This window comes from Anomalospiza imberbis, chromosome 2 (assembly GCF_031753505.1).
Source record: "Anomalospiza imberbis isolate Cuckoo-Finch-1a 21T00152 chromosome 2, ASM3175350v1, whole genome shotgun sequence".
Classification (NCBI taxonomy): domain Eukaryota; kingdom Metazoa; phylum Chordata; class Aves; order Passeriformes; family Viduidae; genus Anomalospiza; species Anomalospiza imberbis.
Window position 1 is genome coordinate 75,076,460 of NC_089682.1, and position 17,018 is coordinate 75,093,477.

A 17,018-nucleotide genomic window follows, 5' to 3' on the forward strand; every position below is an offset into this window, starting at 1 on the left:
CTTAAGTATTCATACTGTCTTCAGAGTAATGGATAACTCAGCCATAGCTAGGAAGACTCACAGGATTTGCAAAATTTTATGTCTGGTCCTGGCTTTTTCTTCTCTTGTTTAATTTTTTAGTCCCATTCATTTATCCCTGCAGCTCTCTATAACTGCTGCCTTTCTGTAAACATCCATAGGTCAGAGGCATTCAATTTGGCTTAAGCAGCATTCTCATGGGCAGTTTGCCAGGAACTCAGGCTTCACCTAAATTGCACATTGCTGGGAATTATCTCACTCTCAGCTGCCCTTATCTTTTGTTTGTTTCTTCCTTAGACTTCCTTCTGTCTTTTTACTGGGTCAAGACAAGTAGCAGTAATTGGTGGTATCTATAATTCCAACAGTTTGAAGCTTCATAGCGTATTTGGAGGCAGGTACAGAACAGAGATACTGGAACTAATAGAAGAAATTTCCACCCAGTTCCCACATTTTTTATAGTCCCTACTGAGAGAAAGTGTGTACTGGCAGTCAGAACATAATAGAGCATCCCCAGCTTCAGGCATAATTTGTTAACAGTCTGATTTCAGCTCATTAAGAAATCCAGTGCAGCTTCCAGCCACAGTAATTCTGATGCCCTGGGACATAACAGTCTCATCAGTGTGTTCTCTGAACATCCTATGAGGATGCATGTATTTGAGATATAGGTTGGAAGGGTTGGTCAGGAAATAGGTTTTGTGTGGATAAGAGTTCAGACTCACTTTATATTACTTATCATCTAGAGAATAGATTTTCTCATGTAAAACATGTCTTTGCTTGGAAGATAAAAATACTCTCTGCTACTTATTTTTTAAAGCATAAGTCATCCCTCCCTGATGGGATGGAACAACTTAAAATTAGTGTTTCTTTTTGTTTCTGTGGTGAGATCACTGGGGATTATTTTCTGTTGAAGTTTGAGCTCACAGAGAGGGCTTTGAAACAATAATGTCTTGATTCTGAAACACTTGAGAAAACATATCTGAACCTATGCCACTGCAGGACTGCATGAGCTGAGCCTTGAGGAGAAATTATGGTATTTCAGTGCAGTCATGAAGACTGACAGTATAGAAATTCCACAAATCCCAAATATTTACTCTCTATTCACAGATACATTTATTGAAAACTAAACTTACGTCTTAACAAAAAGGCATGTTCTTGGCAGCAGGATGATTTTGACTTTTGATGAGAAAGAGACTGATTATCTAAGTAGGTTTTTACAAAACTTTTTTTGTGCCTGTTTATCAAGAGTAAAAAGCATGCAGAAGAACAGCTGATTCAGTGTAGACACTTTCCCCTCTGCTTTCCAATGATCTCTACATTATTCACCTTGAGTGGATGTAAACTGAACCTGAAGCTTACCTTGCTTTGTCCCTCTTCTTTCCTCTCCCTAACTGCTGGGAATCTTTTTCTTCAACTGTGTACATATGCAGAACTGTGGCACCCTGATTTATAGATTTAAAGATTTAAACCCTTTACCACCCCAAAATCAGAAGGAGAGAGTCCAGAAGCCTTGTGCTTCAAATCAGATAGGTAGCTCATTGAGAATTCTTGTACCCAGCTAGGCAACAATTGCTCGAGAACAATTCTAGAGAGAAGGTAAACTCGAAGGTAAAGTGCAACAACAGCTTTGTGGAAGTCTTGAGTTTCAGGATGAAAAGCTGGGGATAGCAGCTTATGGAAAATTCTGTTATTTGTTTTCCTTTATTAGAGATTTAAGATGGTCATGTTCACTATTTTAAAGACCTGCATTTAGTGACTGTGGCTAATGTGCTCCTCAGGGCCAGCAGTAACACAGACATCTGCATGAGAAATGTTAAACTTGCAGCCACTGTGTTTTGTGAGCTGCCCACATGATAAGAAGATGCCTGCCTTTACTACTCATATTTGATTGATGTCTTGACGTTTCCTGGAGCGAGCCCATAAATTTATTTGTGTTCTTTTATTTCCTACCTGTTGATCTATCGGGGACCCTTTCTAATTGCATCATAATGCAGTATGCAAGAAAAGGGTTTATTTGTCAATAGTTAGGGCTACAGTAGATTGTCTAAGGTAGGAAGGCTGTGAAAGCTTGCAGGCTTTTAGGTGTAACAAAAGAGTGAAGGAAGTGCTCAGCAGATAAAAGCACCTCTGAGTCACAAAATACAAGATTGGTTGGTTTTGAGAGCAAACACAAGAACCAGGACCAGTTTGTGGGAAGAAGAGACCTCAGGAAAAATTAATTTAGTAGCCAGCAGGTAGTGTAGGAGTTGTTGCTTCACTTCTGCCTATAAAGTATTAATGGCAATTAGTGTTATTAATATAAAACAACTAAAGTTGCCCCTTGAACAACCAGGTGGATTTGAAGGTGGACCAGTGAGCTGCAGCTGATGCTTCTAAATTCCATCAGACACATGGGAAAAGCAGAATGCCTGGGGACATGTTTAACCCGTTTAACAGGGACATGGAAAGTCCTCACTTCTGCTGGAAAGGTTCAATTGTTGCCCACTGGCCCTGCTGATGGCCAGCTGTCATACCACATGCTGGTTTATTTTGCCAGTAGTTTTATTTAGCGTGGCTCTGCACTGACTGAACGTCAGCTCTTTTAAAATTGAAAGCCATTAACTAAGCTTCTAAATACTGCCATGTCTAGATAGGGAAAAGGAGAGTCTGAGTGTTAGCAAGATTTTCTGTGGATGGCTCAGATCTTGTTACAGATGTTACATGTCACTAATAGTAGTTTCCTTGGATTTTCTTCACAATTACATTGCAGTCTTGGTATTCTTCACCATTTGCTTTCTTGAATGTTCAAAGTTCATGTTTTTAAAGTTCACAGGGTAGATAAAGTAACTTTAAAGCAGACAGGTAATACTCAAGGTTATGTAGATGATAAAAGAAGATGAGGGATGCTAATGGTTCAACTGTATAAGGCAGCCTGGGAGAAAATTCAAAGTTGGAACTTCTCAGGAGAGATGAGATTGTAAAAAGGAATTTCTTTGTGGTAGAACAACTTGATATTTCCACAGGTGGACATGAAAAACGTGAGGCTTGTGCAGACTGTCAACCAAGTAATTTGTTGAAATGTCAGTAAGCTACTTCAGTGTAACTGTGTCAACCAAGTGAATTACATTTCAGGAGCTGCTTTGCAAACAGCAAGCCTGGGAACAGGAGCCATTCAGTATCATGGAAAACAAATCAGAACTGTAAGAACTGGGGAGAAAAAAGCATAATGTTGTAAGTGCACTGTGGATATGCAGTAATAGCCATACAGGAGCTCAGTATTGCAGCTTATTTATTATATTGTAAGCCTTTTTATTTGTAGAGGTATATTAGTAAGTTTCCTGTTGGAGCTGTAGTTCATATCAGTTCTTTAAGTGGAAAGATATACAGTGCCAAGCTGAATTTTGCTGATGTGATGATACAGTAAGAATTTCCAGTCTGTGCCAGTTTAAGTGTGGGATTGAGGCAGACAGCATGTCTGCATTGGCAAAACTGAGGTGTAGACAAATTACCCCAAGTCTTCATTGGCCTACTGATGGCAGTAATGCCTAAGTAGTGCTTTGTGGTCAGTGTGCTCTGCCCATGTAGTCACTAGTGCTCATTAGAGCTCTAGCCTTGCTTTTAGCTTCTTGGATTTCTTTCTTGTGAGCATTGTTGAAGGGCATTGCAGGCAAAGGCTGTGGCTTGGAAACTGTTGGTACATGTGAAGCTGGATCGGTGCTGCAGAATACAGCTCTAAGTGGTGATCCTTGAGGCAGTAATAGAGACTGCAGCTTCAGACTGTGTGATGTGGGGTGGCTTGGTGCAGTCAGTTGCTCCGATGTGTGTCATCTACAGTCCAGCATTCCAGTCCTGTCAAAATGCAGAGCTTCAGGAGATATCCTTACACCCTTGTGAGACTTTCATTATTTAAAAAAAGGCAAAACAAAAAATAATTAAATTGTTGGCACTAAGGTCTTCAAGATACATATCATAAATGAATTTTCTTCTGTATTGTAACCAGAACTGAACTCAGGCTCAGCTTAGATGAAATAACTTAAGGGGTAGCTGCAGAAACAGAATAAGTCTTTAGTTAGAATAGTCTCCAGAATTCAACTGGGGAAACTGTTGAGCTTTTGATTGAAACTGTAGTGTTTCTCTTCCATATGCAAATCCCGCCTCTGGCCAAAGGGATCATTTCCGTAATGTGTGGCTTTTTCTCCAACATGCAGTGTACACGGACGTTGCTGTTTTCATCAGCTCAAAACTTCCCAATGTTTGTCCACAACAAAGATGCTGAATCAGCTTCTTGCTCACTACAGCTGAGCAGGGAACTGCCAAAACATTATTGCCAATAAAAACCAAAAGGCCAGTGCAAATGTGGTGGTCAAACAGTTAAGAATGAAAAAACCACCTAAACCTTTCTTTCCTCGTCACACCCCATTTTCTTCTTTCTTTTATCACTTTTTCCTGTAGACTACCTGAGCTTTAATTCATAGATGCAGCAAGAACAGAAGCTTTGCTGGTAGAGCTGAAGTGTGTCATAAAGAAAGGTGTTTATTACCATTCCCTGCCTAGATGTGGGATCACAAAGCATTAGTAGCCCTGAGTGACCTGATGTAGGTATCTGTGAAATCTCTGTTGCAATAGAGAAGCCAAAAATCTTCTGCAGCCAACATGCCATGGTTTTTGACTTGACCTGTGAAACCACAAACCTCCATTTGAAGGTGTAACTTCTAATTAAAAACTTATTTGCTATTCACCCTGCTACTCCTGTCTTCCTGGAGTTTTTTGTAGTCTTGTTTTTAATAACCTGGGCTATTGCAGCTTCTCACAAGATTTTTACTAACTCGTAAATGCTAAACACCTCCTTGATTTGAAAGATGAGGCAGCAAGGAATTATAGTTTGGGGTTTTTCTTTATAGTGAACGTGCTGCACTACATTTATGTGCCTGCTATGGAATGTCATCACATATTCTATAACTCAGTGTCACTTGCATCAGAGAGCTACAAGTGCAGGCTGCGTTGTGTTTTATCTGTTGGCTACATCTCTGTAAGACTACAGACTAATGCTCCATCTCCATTTGAGGTAGGAGGGCAGTGGGAGCAAGATGAAGTGTTGCAGCAGTTCTCATGCTTAATCCAGTTCCCAGAAATGACAAAAGGAAATATGCCATCTGATACATTTCATGCACAGTGGTCCCAACCACCAAGGCCTGGCTGCTTGCCAGTGAGGACCTGAGCAGGGCAGAGTTTCAGAATGTGCTTGGGGTGGTCATGAATGTCAAGTTTCTGATGCCTCTCTGAAATGAGATGTAGTAACAGCTGTGCATTCCTATCCCGCTGCAGAACAGGAGTGGGATTCATATTCTGATTTATATTCATTTGCTAGAGGGAGCTTCTGATTGCCTTCCAGATGGTGGTCAACTGAGTCTTGCTTGGGTGTCTTGAGAAGTGTCTGTTACATCAGGAAAATTCAGGAGCTGGGAGTGAAGAAAGAGGGAGAGAAATAGTCAGCAGTCTTCAAAGAGCATTTTACCAGGAGGCGCTGGCTAAGGCAGCAGTTAATAGAAGAGGTTATATTCAGGGATGGGGAAGTCTGCTCCTAGTTCTTGGAACTGCTTGGTGATGATGGTACAGTAGTTATGTCAGCCACTGCTTCAGTATCTCCATCTGCTGGATGGGATGTGGCTTGTGAGACATATTAAGCTTGACAAAATGAAGTTCTTCTCATGCAGCCAGTTACTAGAGATTGTATTTTTCTATTATAACTTTGTGTAGCCTATGTACAGAAAAGGGTGTTGGCATGAAAAGAGGAGTAAAAGATAGTAACGTCAACATTTTGTGCTTTTGTTTCACATAATAAATCATCACCACTACTTGTTTAAAAGCTTTTGAACAAGTTTTTGTCTCTACAAGTAAGATGCTGTCATTCTTGTGGGAATTACTCTATTATCTCCCACCTTTAAAATGTGTAACAACCTGCTGATTCAGAAATGAGTGTGTCCCTTGGCATCGTGTTCCTTCATGGCTCTATCCTTTCCCTTCCTCAGGTCCTCAATCTAATTACTGTCAGTGCAACAGCTGCTGCCTCTGCCCTGCTGATATCTGTGTCTGTTCATTCCAGTGAGTTTCCTTCTCATTTCCAGGCTCAGCTGAGAGGTACCCTCCGCCTGTGCCTCCTGCTTTTGTCTCCTCCCAACTAATGACATAAAACATTTTGGTGTACAATTTGCATTAATAAGATGAAAACAAAAATTGCCCCACAAAAACACAAGCAAGCACTGAAAAAAACTGTGTTGTGTGAGACAGTGGCTCTTTTGGAGCCTTGTTTTGATAACCTTAGATTGGGAAAAAAGTCCTACTGTGCATCTTCATGTCTCACTGAACTCTTTCTTCAGTGAATTAAGATCAGCTCCCTTTCCCGCCAGCTCATTGTTTGATCAGGAGTGTGCAAGTGCCCAAGATGTAGGGCAACACAAAGAGATGTTGTGTCTGTTCATGTAGCATAAGTATATATATATATGACAGGGCAGCATAGTCTGAAAATGTAATTAAAGGTAATTAAAAAAAAAAGGAGTGGTGGTGAAAAACATGCATGCATTATTCTAATCCTGCTCCCTTCAGAACAAAGAACAAATGTGGCTGTTGCTACTGTAGTTGCAGCCTGTTCTTCTTAGCCTGTCTGCATGCGTGAGAAGAATCAATTCAGTAGAAAGTAAATGTAAAATCACAAAATAATTACCAGTAATGTGTTTAAGCATGGTCTTCTCTAAGCTTGCTTTTTTTGCTCCTTCTTTGTCTGCTCCACAGCTCACGTAAAAAGTATAATGTGAAAATAAGGGATGGAGGAAAAAACCCAAGCCAGTCTCTTTTTTGCTTTTAAGCCATGTGAAGAATGCCTTCAGAGGATTTTTAAAAAATATATATGCTATTTACTTTGATTATTTGTTCCTCTGTGCTAGAAATTTAGATGCACCAGCAGTATGGTGGAAGAAAGATTGGTGTTTGTATGAAATGAGAGAAAGAGAGATAGAAAATAAGGGGATAAAGGGTAAAGCTTTGTCCTTTGTCTCTGCCACTCATACTTTTTGATTTTAAAGCTATTTTGCCTTTGTTTTATTTCCCATTAAAACTCACTCTTTCAAGCTTATTTTTCACAGCCAGAATCAGAATCTCCACTCCCTTCGCACCCCTCCTAAGTTTACGAATACAAACCAGAATTAAAAAAAAAAAAACAACCCTGCAATTTCAGAATGTACACCCAAGCTGAAGTTGCCAACACCGAGTATGTGTACTGTTGCATCTACAGAATTGAGGCAATTTCACTGATGTTACCTAGTACTGAATACTTGATTGTATGGAAGTAGCCATGGAGTTAACTCCTTCGTCTTCTACCCATTCCTACCCTCCCATCAGTAGATGATGGTTTCCTCTGTTACTTAAATAGGTTGTCAAACTGACATAGTAGGAACATGCTGGAATTTGTAGGTGACATGAGCATTTAAATTGTCTCCTTGTCAAGGTGAGAGCTGGTTTTTTGTTTTCGTTTTCCTTAGGCAGAAAACGAGAAAACTGCCATTTGCCTGGGATTTCTCGATGACCTGAACATACAAGTCCCCAGGGCTGCAGCCCCACTCCTGTTTCTGGTAGAGACCCTGTCACTCCCAGACAAGCACAGACAGCCCCCCACTCCTGCATCCCCTGCAGTGTGCATCCTCCACTTGTTAGCCTTGGATGTAGAGTGCATCCACTAGCAGATCTTCCAGGTGACTTTCGGATTTGAGTCTGTCCAAAAGGTGGCCAAGACCACCCTAATATCTCTAGAATCCAATTCTACTAGTTGTCTGACTCCCAGAGACACATGCATAGCTGTCTGCCAAGCCACCCAGCTTAGCTACCTGTTTAGCAAGCAAGTAGCTGCTGGCTTAATAGTTCCTAGCAATTGCACACTCACTGCAGTCGCTGACAGCACACATACATGGACTTTAAGATGTGTAGTCCCACTCCAAAATCATCACCATCTACAGAAAGGTGAGTAAGTAGGCTCACCAACCTTTGGATACCAATCATTCCCACACAGAGTGGAATTTTTTCCCCCTCCTTTATCTTCTTTTAATGACTCTTATTCAAGAATTTTTAACTATTAGGTAGCTGCAAAACCTCTTTGTGCAGATTTTGACAGTGGTAGATGCTTGGCTTTCTTTACATTTATTTTTCTGTTAAGGTGTTTTCTGTCATGCATATTTGTGTGCTTATCTAAAGAATATTCATGATGTGCTGAATGATGAGCTCACAGGGTTGATGATAACAATTCTGATTAGTTTATTTATGAGCTACTACTTCTTTTGCTGTAACTGGTAAAATATAAGAGGGATGAAAAAGATGTGGGAACTCCAAAAATACCTCTCTTAGGCTGTTTTTACCCAGCTGTTAGTTTGACTCTAGTCCTTCAGTTTCCCCCCATCTCTATCCACTTTCTTTCTTTTTTCTTTCCCCCCTCCACCCTTCAATCTGCTGCAGCTGTTAGAATTTCATCATTGTCTCTAAATACCACATTTCCCATTAGCAGCACAGCCACTTCTGTGCTAAGGGGAATGTAATTTGTGTGCTTTGCATGTGTATTATTGTTAGATGGTCTGCAGCCAAAGCAGTACTTACACCTTTGATTGCAGCAAGGGTCAATTCCTCAGTGAGAGGCACACATAAGATGCATAAATATTGAAGGATGAGGTTTGCAGACTTGCTGGCAGAAAGTGGTTAAGCCTTTTTGTTCTCATGCTTTGCTTTTCAGATGCTTTTGCACTGTAGTTAACCTTACCAGCATTTGATTTAACACTGGATGCCAAAGTATTCATTCCTTTTGGCAGTTTTAGTGCCATGTCACTCACTGACTGTCACGGTTGTATCATATATTAGATGGCTTATCCTAAAAAGTGATTTCAGGTATGAAACCACTGCTCATTCTAATATATTTTATCTATATATCTGTTGGCGGGGGAGGGGGATTTCAGCTGATTTTTAGGTTTGTGTGCATTTTGAAGCAATGGCTTTTGTGAATTTCTTTCTGCTCACTGTCTTCATTTCTGCCTGATACCCATTTTGCATTTACTTTGGATTTGCAAAAAAACTCTGATAGTGCCCTTGCTCTTTACTTTGAGTCCTCCATGATTAGAGTCTCTGATGGACTCCTGCTGGGCATGGCAGGGCATTTTAATTTGGACGTGAGGGTCATCTTGGAGTTCTAAGTTACTCATAACATGGTTCTATCTTGCTCCCACAAAGTGGCCTAAAATAGATGTTAATTACAGTTTTCTTTGCTAACCTCTGGTTCTCTTTAATAGAGATCTTAACTCTCCTCAGGCTACAATGCCTGTAGATCTAACTTACTGGACCACTGAGAGGAGAAATCTATTCCAGGGAACAGAATAGGCCTTCAAGTCCAAACTGGTTAGTTCTTCACATGTAGTCCTCGTGTGTGTATCTATGTGCCAAAATAAACCATGTGACCTTGGATGTATAGGATGAAGTCATGGGAGGGACATCTGTGTTCACTGATGCAAAGCTTCTATTTGCACAGCTGAGCACTGAAAGCACCATGCCATTGTGTATTGCCTCATTTCTACATTGGATGCATATTGTGAATTCTGTTATGCAAATACAACCTTATTTTGTGCAGTCTAAGACAGTTTAAAACAAAGTACTTCTGACTGGACTTGTCATCTTCTATTCTTCCCCCTCAAAAAATGTCAAGGGCATTTGCACAACACTGACAATTCTAGATATTTTTCTTTTTTTCTGTCGTGTTTGTTGCATTAAATCCTTTGTAAAGAGATAGTTGATGCAACTCCTTTTGCAGTGTCAGTTCTCTGTATGGTGCATGAGCTTAGGACACTTTCTAGTATGTCTGCCCCCAGCATATCCTGGTGCATGGGGTTATTCTTCTTCAGGTACAAGACTTTGCATTTCCTTTTGTCACTTTTCGTGAGGTTCCTGTGAGCCCATATCTCCAGCCTGTTAAGGTCCCTGTGAATGGTGGCATAACCATCTGGTTTATCAGCCAATCTTCTTGGTTTTGTATCATCTGCAAATTTGTCAAGGGGAGACAGTGACAGTGGCAAATACAGCTTCAAAAAATTCTCATTTACTTTGGTAGCTCATAGTGAAAGCAGGATCTTGTCAAGTGGCCTAGGGAAGAAAGAGTGTTTGCTGGATGCAGTTTATCTCCATGGTGTAAAGCTTAAAAAAGTTTTCCTCCACCTCAGGGCTCTTGGATTTCTCTGCTGATGAGGACCCTATGTGACCTTTCTATGTTTTAATTACTCAGGAAGGATATCCTATGCTAGAGAGTGCCTGCTAGTAGGAAGTCTGAAATAAATGCTTCAAATGACTGCTTTTGATGCGTTCTTTAGATCCTGTAAGTCAAGGAGATCCTAGTTGGAAATCCTTATGAGCCTCTAGGAAGCCTTGAGGGGCTGCAGGTGTTATCTCCCAGTACATAAGTAATGCTCAGCATATTTTGAGTTAAAGGAAATATGATTTTTTTTTTTTTGGAAATAAATATAGATTTATGACTGTCTTGGATGGACCTTTCTGTTTCTTACTTTTACTAGTCAGGAGGGACCTGCTCTCTTCAGCAGTCTGCGACTTGTTGGCCACGTGGCTTTGATATGCTCCCTGCAGGACAGAATGCCCAGCTCTCCTCCACCTGGTGTTGAATGCTGCTGGTTGAAAATCGCATCTGCTATGGCTAATGCTCACAGTAAGCAGTCCTGAAAGTGCATTTTTACCTTGTGTTTATTGACCTAGAGGTTCTGGGGACATCACTTTAAACAATGTGTTTAAACTCTTCAAGCCCTGGTCTGAAAACAGGTGTTGAAAGCTGATTGCCAACTTGCTTTGGGGATAGGGACTTAATTGGTTCATTCTGCTAACAATGTTTTTAATAGACTTATCTCTTACAAGTCTCATCAAGTCCTCTTTGCTTTCTCCTGCCAAATAAATATTCCCTAATAATCCCCAAATCTCTTCCTTCATCTTCATTATTTATTTGCTTGTTTAATAAATATTTTTTTTCCTCCCAGAAGCCTAAACTGACTTACATGTGGGCTGCTCCTTGGCTGAACCACATAGCAGTGGCTGTATGGTGTGCTGTATTTGTCAGTGTTCTCTGAAAAACTGCTGGTACTCCAGAAAATCAGGGCTACACAGTGATGTTCCTAGGCATGTGGAGGTGCCTTGGAAGAATAATAATGAAACAGGTCTTGAATTTCTCTGCATGCTAAAGCAACAGGGAAGCAGTTAGTTCTGGGCTTCCTGTGTTGTACTGAGCTTCTCTTCTTCCATCCTTAAAAGTTCTCAATGAATTCAGAAAATGCTTGAAACACATTAAGAAAAACCCCAAAGATAGGGATCTTCTTGGGTATTTGTAGGATTATGGGCTGGATCTCCTGTAGAACCCCACACTGCAAGTGCCTTCCTACTTGAGAGTAAGACATGAGCAACTAATAACTGATTTCATTTAAATGGTTACCTAAGCATGCTGCATAATTGCTTCATAAACAATCTGAATAAACATTTTGAATGATGTTTTAAAATTCAGTTGATCTAATTTATTTTCTAAGAGTGTATCTTTAGAATAGAATAGATTATTTCAGTTGGAAACTTATTTCAAATAAACTTCTGCTCTGTCAGCATCCTAATGGAGGAATTGCACACACGATCTGCAGCACTTTTCCCAAGGAAAGAAAAGGAAGGAAATGCAGATTTGTAGATTTTGTCCATGTCACTCACTCACAAATAGGTCCCTGCAGAATAATAAAGAGCTTCAGTGTCATTGACTTTTTTTTTTTTTTTTAGCTTAGTAGTCACAGGCTTCCCATAGTATAAGGTCCATCTAGCTGGGTACCATTTTAGGAGAGCTCTATATTATATTACATGTTTCTAGCTGCTGGTTCAAATTTCTAAAGTAGGATTTTTCTGATTACAAGCTAAAGTTTTATTTTCCAGCCCCACTGAATCCCCCTCCAATTCTGCTGACTCCACCAGGCAGACTGATGTTTTAGTGGATTTGTTAATGTTCAAGCTACATTCTTACCATTCTTTTCTCACAGGAAAATATCTGTAAATAACTCTGTCTAAAATTTCGTACTCTACTGAGTTTCCTGTCACTCTCAGGAACTTTAGTGCCTTCTTTATTTTAAGTGTTAGTATATCTCCAAGAATAACCAAATGAGGGTATGATGATGGATTAATGCCATTTGGGTAAAGAAGCATATGTTGAAATGTGCTTTTCCTACCTTGTTTTAAAGGTACATAGCATCACTTTATCCTTGCATGTATTAAGGGAGATTTTTATTTCTAGGTTTTAATCTCAAAGTAGGATTATTGTAACACTAGTTTCTTCCTTTGTTTCCTGCATGAGTCATTGGTTCTATTAAGGTTTAGTGATTGAATCTCACCCAAAAGCCTTCCCTCTCCCTCAAATTCTAAAGTTATCAACCTCAAAAGCCAGTATCAAAAATTAAATTTATTGTATCAAGAGCAAGGAGTTTCCAGTTTAACTAGGAAAAAATTGCAAAGCTGTTACTGAGTATAAAAGCTAGTTGTAACTTTGAAATTGAATTTAAAGTTTTCTTCCCCTCCAAGACAATTGCACAATTTATTTAGTCTCATTTCTAGTCTTTTGTCTCATCCCCAAAACCATTCTTTGTAGTTTCTTTTGATTCAAAATAGATGCATTAATGAGCTCTATCAATAGGGCTGTGTTTAGGCTGACATTTTTTAACTTTTGCACTTACAAAATAAAGACTTGAATATATTTTCCTTTTTTATATTAAAACATTTTGTAACAAGATTGTGGACAATTGACAGTTTTACAAATTAACCCTAAGTTTGAATTTCAGAACTTTAAAGCAGTCAAATTTCAAAAGTTAGTCAGTATTCTCTGTTTGGACCACTGCCAATCCTTGTTGCACTTGGGAGGTGAGGTTTCTATGCTTTTCTGAAGAGTTCTTTTGACACTTTCTCTCAAAAAGCCCCAAATCATCTATTTGTTATCCAGTTTCAAGAACTCGATAGAACATCTGAGAAGTGCTAGGTAGTTCACGTTCATCAGGGTCATTATCTTGAATACCTGCTGTCTTTTTGTGACTTCTCAATTCTTCTAAGGACTGCTGTGGGAGTCAGGCAGCAAACTGGTGAGGACCTTCTACAGCACTGTGCTGGGGCGAGGACAAAATGGTCTAAACAGGGTTAAACAGTGCCTTGGTTTGAGAGAGTTCTGTTGCTCCAGGTTTTAGCTGCAGTGTGGCAGGGCTGTGGCTGGTGTCAGGAGTGTGGTGGGAACACTAGTGTAGGAAGCTGTGCATTATCTGTGCTCGGAGCATGTGAGGAGTTTCCTCTTTGCCCACAGCTGGGTGCCTGAGCTGGATGAATGCTTTTCCCCATTCCTCAGCTCTTAAGAGTGGAACTTAATGCACTGAAAGGGTGGGGTGCCTGTAGCTGATGGAAGCCCCGAGCATGGAGAGCCATGGTGTCTTTACGAACACCACCCTGGGAATTTCAGGATCTTTAGGATTTTTGCTCTCAGTAGACAAGCCTGAAGGTTAGTCAGCTCGATGTGGAGGGGAACGTGTTGTAATTGTACACTCTCCTGTAGCAGGTAGGCAATTATATGCAAGAACGACACAGTAATAAGAACTACAAGCACAAACTATTTTAAGGTAAGATCTTTTTGCTCTGGTTGGCTGGCAGTTTGGACTTAATTGGAACTTATTATTCTGATAATTTATATTGAATTTAAAGACATTGTGCTGGCTGATAGGAGTATATTAAATGTAGCAAATCTTCTGCTGGGTAGTCTATAATACAAGGTATTTTCAAGAGCTGGCAGGCTTTGTGCAAGCAAAATTATCATGCAAAATGTCTGAGAGCATATGATTTATGCCAAAGGTGCTATAAGATTGCATAAATTTAAGACTTTTATTCTCAACTATTGCATTCATACACTAAAATAATTACAGGGTGCTGACGATGCAGCACCATTTAAGAGAATGAATGACTTAATTTTATTTAAGTCTATTGTTAAAGATAAAACTATGCTACTGTATTAAAAGAAGAAAAGAAAAACCCTGCACAAGATGATGAAGCGCTGTCAAGTCATAGATCATAACACTGCAACTGGGAGTAGCTCTCTGTAGAGAAATTGTATTGGTTTTAGATCCTTTATTTTAAAGTGTTCTTACATGATCACACTCTGTTAAAATCCAACAAATGTTAAAATTTGGTGAGACCTCTGCTGCTGTTAACCTTTCATATTGAAAGAGCACGGCCAGCAGTTGGATCTGAACTGACTCACTGCTGAACCTGCTATAATTATTTATAATCATTGTCTATGAATGGGGGTGGGGATATCATTATTTCTGGCACAAAGATACTCAGAAGTAGAAAATTACTAGGTCTTGTGTGTACACGTAGTACCACAGTGGTACCACCTGATGGTTGGTACTTGGGTGTGAGCACCTACAGCATCAGGCTGAACCCAAGACTGTCTGCTTGACCATGTCCTATTTGGAAACCAGCTTCCTGTGTGTGTGTGTGTGTGTGTGTGTGGGCATTGTTTGTGCTGTAGGAATCCAGACTATCTTCTGGTGACTGGTAGGAGATAAGCTAGGTGGAAAAGCTCTTCTGGTAGGAGAACTTGTCCGTCCACTGAGGCATGGGGTTTGTGAGGCCTGCAGGGAAGGAAAGAACTTGACAGGCTGTTGGCACAGAAACAGTCACTTCTCTTGTCCTCACCCTTACAAACAGGTTGGGTTTCTGGTAAAGTACTTGGCTTTCCTTATGTGACAGACCAGATGAAAAATATGAGTAAACTATGAAAAAGACTTTAAAAAAATTAAAAATTCCCCACCAAATTACATCTGCGTTTAAGAACAGGCTGAAGAGGTAACTGAAGCAAAGAGCTTGGACAGGCAGTGACAGGACAAAGAAATGATGCTGAGAGATGGCCCATGTCAAGCCCAAATGTGACAAACTGAGAAATAGCACCCATCACTCAGCAGTTCTTCCCTGTGCAGTGCTGTGGCTCGTTAGGTCCCAATCCTCATTAGTTACCTATTAGTAGCCTCCAGCTGTGTGGCACTTTGATATGAGGCTGGGGTTGGTGTCCCATGTGGAAGCAATGGAACTGGAGAAGAGGAATTGTAGGGAAGGATGGAAGGTACAGATGTTTTGTTGTGCCATTTCTTGACTCCCTCTGTAACTCTCTTACATAAGGACTCTGAGAGCAAATTCAGTGTTAACAAGACAAGTCACAAGCAGTTGCCCCTTCAGCTGCTTCTCACTCACCATCAACATTGAAATGGGAAAAAGTGCAGTGGGAGAGGAATTATAGATAAATAGCTGATGCTATTTGCTAGCAGTTCTTTACAGGTCAGCATGACACTGACAATCCAAGTCCCAGTTGCACTAGAAATTTTTGATAAGAGCTCAGACATTTAATATTTGAGGTCACCTTCCTAGTTAAAGTTGTGATAGGTGTATCTTAACAATTTTTTTTTTTTGCTTCACATCAATCCTCTGGTTTTATTTATCATATTTCCAATTCTAAGCATTCTATATTTTCTTAATTTTTAAATTGTATTTATTTTTTTAAGTAAACCTAAAGTATTTATCTGTAGCAGTATTTATCTGCCAGAACAGAGTGGTGTTGATATGATGCTCTGTTTTCCCAGCCTTCCAGAAAATTGCTGGTCAGCAATACCTACTGTGAAATATATAGTCTTTAGGTAACATAAGTGAGGTGTGTGGAACTGTGCTGGATTTTCTAAGATAAATTTAATTCCAACTCTGATAAAACAAGCAAAAAGCTTGACAGTTGCAAGAGAGTTACCTATAGTAACCTCTAAAGAAGAAAGAATGAGCAGCTTCACTTTTTTTCCGTGTCATTTGTGCTTCTTAAAGAAAGCTTGGAAGATTATGTCCACGTTTTTACCACTTACAGCAATAAAAAACTCAGATCTGGCTAAACATCAAAAGAAGTTTTTAGTAATTAGAGAGTAGTGGCATCACAACTTTCAGATGAATTTTGAAACAAATTATTACTTGAAGATCCATATTTTTATGTAATTCAAGCACTTTCTGAATTAATTGAGAATTTTTAAAGATGGAAGAACGACAAATCCACAGCAGATTTGCCTATTTTCAGGATGCAGTGAAAATAAAGCTTTATCATTCTGCTATATTAAACACATCCAAAAGTCCAAAGCCTGTTGAGAAAAATGCCTTTTTTTTTTTTTTTTGTAATGTGGTCTTAAATTCCCAATTTTATGGTAAGTTAAATAACATGGAACTTATCCGGATTAATCTTTTCCCCTCATCATTAATTTAGTTGTTATTCTCTGGGGAAAAATAGATTTGGTGTTAGCTCTGGTGTTAGTTTTGGCTGGGAGAGTGGGAAATGGGAAAATGGTTTTACTGCTTCTCATCATAAAATGAATGGTCCACTGATTAAGAATTTCAATTTCCATATGTTTTGCATTATGTTAAAACCTCAAAAACTACTTATTAGCTGGTGTAATATTTAATTTAGGATTATGTAAAATCGGACGTGGTTTGAAATCTGGAAATGAGTTAAAACTGTAAAAATTTGTAATATGGTTATATAAGGCTACATTAATTGTGCTGGAGGCTTAAAAAATAATGTTTCTAAAAACATGCTTTGCATTTAAAATTAGCATTAGGGCAAAGAATCTATTATATATAGACGTTTATTTGTTAGTCACTGTGTTGGAGTATAAAAATGGAACTCATCACTGTGTTTCAAGGTTTGGGGTATTTTTAGTTAGGAAGAAACCAAGGTATTTTTTCTTCTTCTTTTTTTTTTTTTTCTTTGTTAGTCTACAACTTCATGTGAGGTTGTGTTGGGGTTTAGCCCCAACCATCAACTAAGTCCCACGCAGCAGCTTCCTCCCTGTGGGATGGTGAAAAGAATGGGAAATGTAAAAGACAGAAAACTCATAGGTTGAGATAAAGACACTCTAATA

General features: G+C 39.4%; 1 protein-coding gene across 6 annotated transcripts in view; it reads left to right on the top strand.

Moving 5' to 3' along the window:
- TSPAN9 (tetraspanin 9) overlaps positions 1-17,018 on the top strand; it is a 166,595-nt gene that overhangs the window by 30,482 nt on the left and 119,095 nt on the right. For 2 of the 6 annotated variants that reach the window (XM_068182883.1, XM_068182884.1), the window contains exon 3: positions 10,584-10,732. The exons of 3 other annotated variants lie outside the window; for them this stretch is intronic. In XM_068182883.1, coding sequence (XP_068038984.1) covers positions 10,660-10,732 — 73 coding nt within the window. In that variant the 5' untranslated portion in view covers positions 10,584-10,659. Of the gene's footprint in view, positions 1-10,583; positions 10,733-17,018 lie in introns of those variants that run through there. One more of the 6 variants, XM_068182889.1, reaches the window with a different exon arrangement.